Below are 12,374 nucleotides of genomic sequence, written 5' to 3'. Positions count from 1 at the left end.
ATTTGTTTTACTTTTTAAACATTTTTCGCATTCCCTTTCTTCCCAAATGGCTTATCCTCCAAAAGTAGTTTTTCTACTAGGCAGGAGAGATCCAGAGAGTGAGGATGCCAGGATAAGTTGGAGTATAATAGAATATATGCACTGGGAATTAAGCAAACATAGAGGGTGATGGTGATGTGAGATCAGCTGTGGTTGAGGAGAGTAAATGTGTCACGACCCAATTTAGCCAAGTCATGCGGGCACCTATCTTTCCCACCTCGGTAAGCGAACCCTCAACCCAACGATAGTAAAAACGTAAATAAACAACTAAACAAGCGGAAGAGAATAAATCACGTAAGTCTGACGATAATAATATAGAACAAGTGTGGAAATAAGAAAATACACCCCAGCGACTGGTCTAATCCATACAAGAACATCTAACTAGAATCTACAAGTCTGGAATATCAATAATACATCAACACTGAATATGTCTCGGAATAGAAAATAAGACACAAATAAAATAGAATCTTTTAAGCGGCGGACGTCTCGTGCTCACCCTGTAGACTCTAAGCAAATCTCGAAGCGACTATCAACCATGAGAAACAGAAGTAGATCCAACCTGGAATTCTGCATTTTTAATGCAGCAAGTGCAGGTCAGTACAAAACCACAGTACTGGTAGGTATCATTGGCCAACTACGTTTAGCTAATATAATCCGGACAATATAGCAAGATAAGCAGATATATCAACAAGTATAAGTCAAACACAAGTCAGAACCAAGTACACATCATCATCTAGGTTGAGGCATCTACAGCCAAGTGTGCCAAGTCTCAATCTATCCAATCCGAAACCAAACAACACAAGAAAATCACCAGATCACAATATAGCCATAATGCCATGCCATTGAATAATGTATGAATGGAAATGCAATGCAATGCTGTGTACACATGTACTCCGGACGGAAGTATCGAGGTCCCGGTAGCACAACCCATGGGGGACCTGCGAAGTCCATGTACCTCACTCAATCCACGATTCCGGGACAACCATCGGATATCAGACTCTCACATCACTACACTCAATCCACGATTCCGGGACAACCATCGGATATCGGACTTCTCACATCACTCATGCAAACTAAGCCTAGCTCATCACAGTGTTTCCTCAAGTATCATCAATGTATCATCAATATATCATGAAGGATGAGAAAGCGTGCAATGTATGAGCCAATATCAATAACAAGATCAATATCACAAGTACCAAGCATGGATATGCCAACAATATCATGAAAGACTACACAGGTCATATAGAATACTATCCTCGTATCAACCATCAACAAGTGAGGTACCTCAATATCATGAACAAGATAGATCAATAGTCTCCAATATTTACTATCACTACGCGGCATCAAGACCACAACAATAGAACAAATCAAGTCTCAAGATAACGGGGTGACTAGCCCCAATTACACAACAGGGACCAACCTAAGACAATATCCAACTCAACTTCATACCCGAAGGTTTACATGCTTTCTCCGAGAATATCTAAATATATGCTTCGCTACATGAACTCTCACCAAGGGTAAGCCATAACATACCTGGATGGCCGAACAACAATGCACCAACAATAACTCCTTAGCCTTGCCCTTCCGCTGAGCCTCAAAATCAAGAAAGTCTATTCATATTCGAATCTAGATTAGAAATCATGAAGATCGACACCTCTATTGCTATCGTTCAAATTAGGTCAAAACCCAACCCTAGGAATTGGGAAACGGGGCCCACAAGGGCAAAACAGGAAATTTAGGGGTAAATTATCCAATTAAACACTAGGTGATCAGAACCCATCAAATAATTGCTAAATTAACTCAAGGATTTACTCAATTTCAAAATCCAAGCAAAAGCCCCAATTTTGGGTATATGCCCTAACTCTTATATTCAAGAATTCGACGCTAATAATGGAAGGTATAGGATTAACAACCTTAGAACAAGGGAGACATTCAAAGCTGCAACAACTATAGAGGTATCAAACTGCTAAGTCACACTATGAAAGTGTGGGAAAGGGTGGTGGAAATGAGGGTGAGGAGAGGTGTGTCTATTTCAGAGAACCAGTTTGGATTCATGCCGGGGCGCTCGACTACAGAAGCCATTCATATTGTAAGGAGATTGATGGAGCAGTATAGGGAGCGGAAGAGGGACTTGCACATGGTATTCATTGACCTAGAAAAGGCCTACGACAAAGTGCCAAGAGAGGTCTTATGGAGATGCTTGGAGGCTAAAGGTGTACCTGTGGTGTACATTAGAGCGATAAAGGACATGTATGATGGAGCTAAGACCAGGGTAAGGACGGTAGGAGGAGACTCGGAGCACTTCCCTGTTATGATGGGGTTGCATCAGGGATCAGCTCTTAGCCCGTTTATATTCGCCCTGGTGATGGATGAATTGATGCGACAAATACAAGGTGAGGTGCCTTGGTGTATGTTGTTCGCGGATGACATAGTCCTAATTGACGAGACTCGCAACAGAGTTAACGATAAGCTAGAGGGCTGGAGACAGACGTTGGAGTCTAAAGGATTTAAATTGAGTAGGACCAAGACAGAATACTTGGAGTGCAGGTTCAAGGGCCTACCGCGTGAGGCTGACGAGGAAGTGAGGCTTAGTACCTAGGCCATTCAAGTATCTTGGGTCTATTATACAGGGAGATGGGGATATCGACGACGATGTTTCACATCGTATTGGTGCAGGGTGGATGAAATGCAGGCTCGCCTCCGGAGTGCTGTGTGATAAGAAAGTGCCACCAAAACTTAAAGGCAAGTTCTACAAAGTGGTGGTTAGACCGACTTTATTGTACGGGGTGGAGTGTTGGCCAGTCAAGAAATTTCACGTTCAGAAGATGAAAGTCGCGGAAATGCGAATGCTGCGGTGGATGTGTGGGCACACTAGGAGGGATAGAATTAGGAATGAAGATATCCAAGACAAGGTGGGAGTGGCATCGGTGGTGGACAAGATGCGAGAAGCGAGGCTGAGATGGTTTGGACATGTGAAGAGGAGAGACATAGATGCCCCAGTGCGGAGGTGTGAGAGGTTGGCTATGGACGGTTTCAGGAGAGGTAAAGGGAGGCCGAAGAAGTATTGGAGAGAGGTGATTAGACAGGATATGGCACAGTTTCAGCTCATCGAGGACATGACCTTAGATACGAGGTTGTGGAGGACTCAGATTAGGATAGAAGGCTAGGTGGCTTATCCTTTCACCATAGTAGTTTTAGTTTGCCCATTTGTTTACCGCCATTTGATTTCTGCATTTGATTGTTGCTTATATTTGTTGGGCCGTTGTACTTTGGTTATCTTATCTATCTATAGTAGTTAATGCTCCTTTCTTTTCGGACTGTTCTACCATGACTTTCTCGCTTTTGTTATTCCTTGCTTTCATATTGTTTTCGATATGCTTGGTCCTATCTGACCTTTTGTCTTGTGTTTCCTCTCTTGAGCCGAGGGTCTTTCGGAAACAGCCGCCCTACCTTTCAAGGTGGGGGTTAGGTCTGCGTACACTCTACCCTCCCCAGACCCCATATGGTGGGATTATACTGGGCTTGTTGTTGTTGTTGTTGTTGTAGATACATCATAATCTAGCAACCCAATCAATTTCATCATTTAGAAGCCTAGATAGAATCTTCCATTACTAATGAACTAATAAGGAAAAAGGGATTCTAAGATGATTAGGAGTAATGAATTAGCAGGAGATTAGGAGGACTTACCACCAAGAATCTTCTTCAAGAATCCTCTAGAATTTCTCCCCACATGAACCACTTTCGGAATAATAAATGAATGAAAAGACTTGGGGTTTTATATCATTAACTGCCCCAGTCACTGCCGGATCACCGCTTCCGTGGTCACTCAGACTGCTTCAGCGGTGCCGCCCCAGCGGTCATGCCTAAATTGCACGGGCCGCTTCAGTGGTAGGGTGACCACTATAGTGGTACCGCTGCTGCGGTGCTGGTGCCGCCAAAGCGGACAGCAGATACCAGAAACTATTCAAATTTTTAAAACTCAACCCGAATTTCCGACTGGCTCCCGAGGCCATCTGCTCACAAACCATATACTCAGACACACATAAAAACACGCTACGAATACACTCGTGGCCTCAGAATTTTCCCAACGGAGGTCTCGTTGACCTAGTCAACACCCGATACCTCGATTCCAATTTTCTAACCCAAGTCCTAAAATGCATCCGAGTGCATTGGGAATCGAACCAGATATACACACAAGTTTTAAAAGACCTTCTGGACCTCTCGGAGTCGACGGACTCCGAAAAAGGTCCGTTTACCCAAAAGTCGACTTTGAGTCAACTCTTTTTCGCCTAAAGCCAAAATTTCACAAAACGTTGCCCAAATCAAATCTAAACACCTCGGGAAGCGTGTCAACGGTCCCCTCGGGTCAAAAGTGAGCTCACCAAGCTCGGGAAAGGGTCAAAATTGTCGGAAATGCAATAACGACCAAACGGGTCGTTACAAAATGTAGACAATTTAGATGTTTTGGCTCGAAGTTCCACGAGAATGGTATGACTTAGATGAAGATGTAACACATAGAATTAATATAAGATGGTTTAAATAGAGAAGTCTATTGAAATGTTACCGATTTGGAGGATACCTGTTGACGTTAAAAGGCAGGAATATTATATACGATTGAGGAATGACCCTCTAAGGTCAAATATATCCCCAAGATGAGTGTCGCAGGAATACAATGTTAAGATGGATGTGCAGTTATACAAGATTTGATGATAATAGAAATAATTACACTATTGACAGTAAGTACAAGTAACATACATAGAGATAAGCTCGAAACCCACTGGGTGCAAACAATTTCTGAGGGCCATCGGACTGGGGTAAAACCCTGAATTACCCGTGGTGCACTTGCGGGAAACTCCTTGCGAGGGCCTGTGCACCCCCGGGATTAGTCGGGGCTCAAAGAGACCCGGACACCCGGTGCTTAATCAAAAAAAACATACATAGAGATAAGCTGAGAAAAATACGCTTGAGATGGTTTGGGCTTGTTTTGCGTAGACCATAGATGTAATGGTCCATACTTGTGAAACGATGACAATTCTTTTTGGGAATATGTGAAACGATGATAATTCTTTTTGAGAATATGTGAAACGATGATAGTTGAAGATGTTAAAAAGGGATGAGATTCTAAAATCATTGGAGGTTATCTCGAAAGAGCTAAAATATCTTGGAATACATTCAAATTTAGCAACAAATAGGATGCAATTGAAGAAAAAGATCCATATAGGAGATACTAAGTAGTTGAAATTAAGACTCAGTCATGTTGGTAAGCTTATTTTAGGTCCAACTTCTGCTTGGAGTCTTTCTGATCTTGTGTTCTTTGTATGTCAGTTGAAAACGTAGAGAACTTGTAGCGTTAGAGAATATTAGAATGAAATAGGTTCAAAGAAGCAAAATAAATATAATGCAGATATTTTGTCAGTGCTTTTCGTCAGCACAAGAAATTATGAACTCTAGATTTGAAGAGCACGCAGTATTCATTTCCAACTTTTGGTACCTGCAATATTAGGGATTGTTCGATAGTCTGTAAGTTTCTTTGACTAATAGTGTTTACTTGCTAATGAATTTTTGGCATATATATTTTTCTGTTCAGATTTGTGTGCTTCATTCATTAAATAATGGTCCAGTGGCCTCTGAATACATTGTTAGTGGCACAACCTACGCACCAGAAGGTTTTGTAATTGACAGCTTGGGAGCCCAGGTATTCCTTTTTATTGGTGTTCCTGTAGGTTTCTAGAGTTTAATTTTTAAGGACAATTACTTCGTTTGTTTTGACTGCAAGCAATGCTGCTCATGTGTTAGCAGCGTAGTGTTTGTGACCAATCTCTTAGGGGTCGTTTGGTAGGATGTATAAGTATAGTGCTGAATAGGGTGTATTAGTAATGCTGGTATTATAATGCTGACGTTACTTATGCTGAGGTTATTTCTTATCTATTGTTTTGTTTGGTGTATTAAAGCGTAGCGTAATTTCTAAAGAAATTGTTTGTTTACAAAAATACCACACATTCTTTAGCTTTGTTCACAATTTTTGTTGCAGCAATTTTACTTCCTTTTCAACGACACATTTTCTTGTTTCGTTTATTTTACCCATTCAATCGATGTTTAAGGATGTTTGCTGGAAATTCTGTACTTTAAAATGATTTAATTGCTGAACTTGTACAATTACAAATATGACTCGTTGTCTGATCGTCAATTTGCTTCAATCCAACAGTTGATTTGGTTTCATGGCGTCGACCCATTTAATTTATTTTTTATTTTTTCCGTCTTGTGAAATAGACTTTCTAGTAGTAGTAAAAGCAAGGGAACAGTTTCATAGGAAATGGAAAACCAAGACGGCCAAGCAGTGACCACACAATTTCTACACCAATGTAACGGTTGTGGCACTCCGGTGCTTAATAATGAAAAATTTAGAAGAATCTTACCAATGAAAAATAAAGATAGAGAGAAATACAAGGGAAATTAAATATCAGGGGTAATTGTGTCTTTAATTATGTTTATGCATTTATTGAAAACCCTTGTATTGCTAATACCGTGGTTTGCTAGGTATTAGTTCTACATAGAATAATACCAATAGGGTGTATAACTAATACTTGCATTAGTTATACATAGGTTGAAAATGTATACCAAACAAGGGATTAGTAATACACAAAGCTAATGCATGCATTATTTTTCCTAATACATCCTACCAAACGACCCCTTAGACATTTGAAGGCCTGATAACTACTTTATTGCATCTCTTTCAATGAGAATTGCTTATCATCGTAAGTGAAGGTTTTGCGGAAAAAAAAAACATCCTGAAAATATTTTGCGATGTCGTTTGAATATGCAACGTGCAAAAGAAAGAGGATGGTCTCTTAAAGGCAATGTTGGTCCTGTGGTGGTGAGGTGGTGGAGGCTTTGGTACCTTCAGAAGTATTGAATTTACCTTTGGTATTGAGAATTGTTAAAAGGCCCCCTCAATATTGTCATTTGTCCCTTCTACTAAATATTTTCCTATCACCTTAGCTCTCGTAAGAACCGAGTCCCGTAAAGAAAATGGAGTAGACCCTGGCCCAAAAGCAAGTTTAAGAGGTGATGTTTTGGAAAACAATATAAAGAGACTACAACTCAGACATTTGACTTATTGCGGGATTCTAACATCTGGAGCATGGAGTAGATGAATATATTATGGTAGTCTAACATCATGGATGAATCCGACTTTGAGACCATATTGCGAAAATGAACCTTAGACCTAACTCAACCCAAAAAGCTAGTTCACCAATAATGGACTCAAACAGGTCCTATTTATGTGTCGTTGAAATAGAAATGGGTTAGGACATCTAATTCCTAGTGGTGTGCAATAACCTGATCTTATTGGTCTAAGGACCTCTATGATGAGTTTGCTACACTCACCGGGATTCTAAGAAATGAAATTTAGTTTTCCTATGTCGGAAACCTAGACGATTCACACTTCTTTTGCGCGTAAAAAGCTGGGAAGCGAGTGGCTTCTTGATGAGCCTTTGTACACATGCTTTTTAATAGAAAGTAAACACCTTTTTACTTTAGAGATATGTTGCTTGCATCCTTCAAAAATGTCGTGGCACTCGTGTTTGATCCTTCTGTTAGAATCCTTGTGAATATTCTAGAATATGCGTGAATATATTAGGTATCTTAATTTCCTCATTGTAATTAGGTATTGAGTACCTTTCCTTTTTATAACATGTAAATACAATTATTTAAACCCCATCGTTTGAGAGAATAATTAAGCCGAGTTCTCTTATTTTCTCTTCCACTTCGTATGGTATCTAAGCAGAACCCATTCCCATTATCGTTTCCAGATGTTGGGCCCCTTCATTAAATTTCCCACGCTCTAGACGTTCAGCCTTGGGCGTGAGGGGATGTGTGAAAAGTCCCGCATCAACATGGGATAGGTTGTCTCTTTAATAAGGCTTGGGCAAACTTTACCTCTTGCGTTAGCTTTTGCGTTTGAGTTATGCCCAATATCCATTTCTTTACATGGTATCAGAGCCTTGTTGACGCCAGCAACACATAGGAAGAGAATACTCTTATCGCCATACCATTTTCCGGTGACTTTCACGGCTGTCAGATAGCAACTACCTGAATTTCTATAGTTGTTGTGATTAAACCAACACCACTATGGGAAGCAGGACATCTCTACGCCAAAACCCAACTAGCTCTATCGCGAACCGACGTCCCACATGCCGTCACGCACCACCCAAAATGTGGTCACGTCCGGTGAGATCGCGTGAGCCCTATTCCACTACTTTTTGGCTAGTTTCCTTTTGTGGATAGACTTGCCCATCCGAGACCACCCATCCAGGTTCCACCTGATTCCAACCACTTTCTGGTGAGGCAGTCTATTTTCCAATAATTTGCTTCACTATTTCTGTCGATCTGCTCAGTCCCAGACTTGGATTGTTATTTTTTTCAATGGTAATTGTATCTTACCCTTGATTTGTAGTTATTTCAACTAGTATTTGAAACAAATATCACTCGGACCAAATAATTTTTGTTCTAAAACCATGGTTTCCAGCAATTGAAACTAGTTTATCATTACTGAAGCCTTGATAGGTAGTGCAAAGAACCTATTTTGTTCATCCTCAATACAACTATGGTGAAGGGACAAGGTGTTTAGGATCACTTGATTAAACATGCTAAAGATATTAATGAAAAGGATAGGGGAAATTGGGAGAGAGGTGGGGGCTAGCCTTTCCATCTCCTCTTCTCCCTATCTTAGTAGTAGTATCTAGGTATCGCGTAGATTATTATCCTTATGTGTGTATTACTATGTGTTGCGCCATTTGTTTATATCTTGATATTTTGCTGTCTCATTTTTCTTGGAATCCTGCATTGACTATGTTTCTTTTGAGCCGAGGGCATATCGGAAACAACCTTTGTACCCTACAATGGTAGAGGTAAGATCTGTGTACATCCTACCCTTCCCAGACACTTGTGGGATTAGGCTAGGTATATTGTTGTTGTTGTTGTTGTTGTTGTATAGGGGAAAATGGGAGAAGATTGATGCTTAATTGTGTAGTCTATTGTGGAAATCTATTGATACGAAGTTCATGCCGCCGTTGTTTCGGTCATTCTAGACTTGCTTATAAGTTTAGGAAAAAGCTCGTGGGCTATACACAAATGACATCTCCTTTTTTTTATAATGCGATTTCTCGGTTCACTAACCTTAAAAAGCAGGATTTGGATATGTTTTTCCTCAGCGACCAAGGATCTTGGTCGATTGAGGTAGTTCTTGGGCATTGAAATTGTTCAAACTAAATCAGGAATTGTCAATTCACAGAGGAAATATGCACTTGATATTCTTGGGGAGATATGGATGACTGATTGTACTGATACTCCTATGGATCCAAATGTTAAGCTCCTCCCAAGTCAAGGGGAGGCTCTTAGTGATCCTGGAAAATATAGGAGGCTGGTAGGAAAATTGAATTATTTCACTATGACTTGACCTGACATTGCCTTCCCGGTTTGTGTTGTAAGTCAGTTCGTGGATTCTCTTTGTCATAGTCATTGGAGTGTTGTTTTTCGCATTCATTAGATACGTAAAATCTATTCCAGGCAAAGCACTACTTTGTTTAGACTGAGGACAAGAGAAAATTGTTGGATATATAGTTGCAGATTGAGCAGGCTTACCCTCTGACAGACAAACCACTTCTAGATACTGTGTTTCTACTTGGGGGAAATTTGGTGTGTAGGAAAAGTATGAAACAAAATATGGTGGCTAGATCGAGTGCAGAAGTAGAATATCGGGCTATGACAGTGCGACATGTGAATTCATATGGATCAATCAACTACTGAAGGAGTTGAAATTCGGATAGATTAAAGAAATTAAACTTGTGTGTGAGTCCAGTGTTTCACGAGAGGACCAAACACATAGAGATTGGTTGTCATTCTGTCAGAGAAAAGGTGTGTTTAGGAGACATCGTCACAAAGTTCGTGCAGTCAAATAGTCGGTTCCAGAACAATATATATGTAGCAAGCTTGGTACATATAATTTGTAGCTTGAGGGAGAGTGTTAGAATCCTTGTGAATAGTCTAGAATATGTCTAAATATATTAGGTAGCTTAATTTACTCCTATTTTAATTAGGATCCAACTCACACCTGGTGGCATTTTCGGAGGATCGGAGCAACATAGCAGCGTTAGAGGGAAAAATATTTTTTTGCTACTTGCTTCTGTTCTCATTAGTATCTTCATTTAGTAGTTTATTTAATTTTGGAATTTGTATGTGCAGCTAGAGATTCCTGCTCAGTTTCCTTGTCTTCTTCATATAGCAATGTGCTCAGCTCTTTGCAATGAGTCTGTTATACAATACAACCCAGATAAGAGGATTTATGAGAAGATTGGTGAATCAACTGAAGTTGCCCTTCGTTTGCTGGCAGAAAAAGTTAGTCTTGGCTTTGGCTTGTGTGTAGTTACTTTATTACTTCCTCCTCTCCAAATTATATAACATTTGTTTCTATTTTGTAGAAGTCCCAAATGTTTGACATTATTCAACTGTGCAATTTCCAAGCTGTATAATTATTCAAATTTAAAATAATTTGATTATTTCTATCAATCTAGCTATGCAACCATTAATTTATTGTTTCCTTTCACTATTACTTATATAATAAGTCAAATCAACATATTAAGTTCCGACAGGTCAAATGAAAAGGGTCGGAAGAAGTATTGGTTTTAATATATTACATTTTACATGCACTTGAATTGATTTTGTGACTGATAATCAGAAGTAACTCAGTGCTTCTTCTCTTACAATTGCTGTCAGATTGGTCTTCCTGGTTTTGATACAATGCCCTCTGCTTTAAATATGCTAAGCAAGCATGAACGGGCGTCTTATTGTAATCGCTATTGGGAAAGCCAATTTAAAAAGGTGAGGTATGTTGCTACTTTATTTATTTTATGCTGGGATAATCGAAATCTAAGACTTGCATTCACATTTTTATGGATCTTCAAACTAACTTGCTTTTGCCGAAACATGCAAAAAGTTCATGTTTGAGCTATTCAAATTGGGGTATTTTTCAAGTTTCCGAATACATTTAGAATCTTGTTTGTCTTTTAGAAGTGTTCCTAATGATTTTCCCAATTGGTTTGTAGTAAAATATTGCCTCCCATTGAAATGATATTAACTCCCTCTTATTAAATGCTCACAAGACCAGTGAAATTCTTGCAATAGTTTTTTCATGGAAAATACGGTGAATATAATTGTCTTCACCATTTGAATCCTCACATTCCTTGAAGACATCATGCATCAAATGTTCTTTCTTGTTTGCATCTGCCTTGAGAATTTGAATGAAGACAAAAAGCTAAGACGAATTCTAGGTAAAGATTCTTATAAGTAATACAATCCTAAAAGAGCATTATGGTGCACCAAGCTTTTGCTATGTGCGGCATTTGGACAAGAGCTGGACGACCTATAGAGAAAAAAGTTTATTGTGAGTTTTGCAAATTCCAAGTAGTCAACAATATTAGGGTACCAAAATGTGAAAGATCTTGAACGACCTTCGTGTGCTACCCTTAGATTTGTAGGCTAATTCAGTCTAGAATGTATATTTGTTTTTCTTAATCACTTAATTCAGTGTAGAACATAATTCTGCCAAGCAAGAATTACAAGCAACTTTTACATGAATAAGTCAGAACTTGTCCCTTTTTGGGCTTGGCTACTGTTTGATCTTTGGTGTTTATAGAAGCTTGCCAGGGTCCTAAAAACTATTCATCATTGGATCTCTAGAAATCTTCACCCTTTTCCCCTTTCTCTTGACTCCTACAACCACTTCCTGCTTTACGGTATCCATTGTTTATCTGCACTTGAGGAAATCGGAAAAGACTAATTTTGGGGTTTATTTAGAATCAATGACTTTCATTTTCCTTCTCCTGGAGATCAAGCTGCTTTACTAATTTGCTTATTTATATGATTTTGACAATTGAAAAAGAATTTAATCACCAGATTTAGTGCTATGCTTGGCATAGTATTCGTCTTTACTTATTCCATAACTTGCAGGTTTCTGTATTGGAATTTTCCCGTGATCGCAAAATGATGAGTGTGCTTTGTAGCCGGAAGCAGATGGAGATAATGTTCTCAAAAGGAGCTCCAGAAAGCATACTGTCCAGATGTACCAATATACTGTGCAATGATGATGGTTCTACGGTCCCTCTTTCTGCACATATTAGAGCTCAGTTAGAAGCAAAATTTATTAGGTTAGGTCTATTCCTTTTTTATGATGGTTGTATTTTGTTTACAAGCCTGGCACTTGAGTGAATGGGTTATTTTAATCCAGATAGTTCAGATTGAAAGCCTGTACTTTTTATTAATAGGTAAGTAAACATTAT

General features: G+C 39.3%; 1 protein-coding gene across 7 annotated transcripts in view; it reads left to right on the top strand.

Annotated features, from left to right (window-relative positions):
* LOC132608892 (calcium-transporting ATPase 3, endoplasmic reticulum-type) overlaps positions 1–12,374 on the top strand; it is a 93,298-nt gene that overhangs the window by 47,284 nt on the left and 33,640 nt on the right. For 6 of the 7 annotated variants that reach the window (XR_009570594.1, XM_060322670.1, XM_060322669.1 and 3 more), the window contains 4 exons: positions 5,627–5,734; positions 10,282–10,434; positions 10,813–10,917; positions 12,046–12,242. Coding sequence is in view for 6 of the 7 variants with exons in the window: in XM_060322670.1 (XP_060178653.1) it covers positions 5,627–5,734; positions 10,282–10,434; positions 10,813–10,917; positions 12,046–12,242 (563 nt within the window). In the remaining variant the exon portion in view is untranslated. The remainder of the gene's footprint in view (positions 1–5,626; positions 5,735–10,281; positions 10,435–10,812; positions 10,918–12,045; positions 12,243–12,374) is intronic. The other variant, XM_060322671.1, reaches the window with a different exon arrangement.

This window comes from Lycium barbarum, chromosome 9 (genome assembly GCF_019175385.1).
Source record: "Lycium barbarum isolate Lr01 chromosome 9, ASM1917538v2, whole genome shotgun sequence".
NCBI lineage: Eukaryota > Viridiplantae > Streptophyta > Magnoliopsida > Solanales > Solanaceae > Lycium > Lycium barbarum.
The sequence above is the reverse complement of the archived record's forward strand: the minus strand, read 5'-3'. Positions and strand labels throughout refer to the sequence as shown.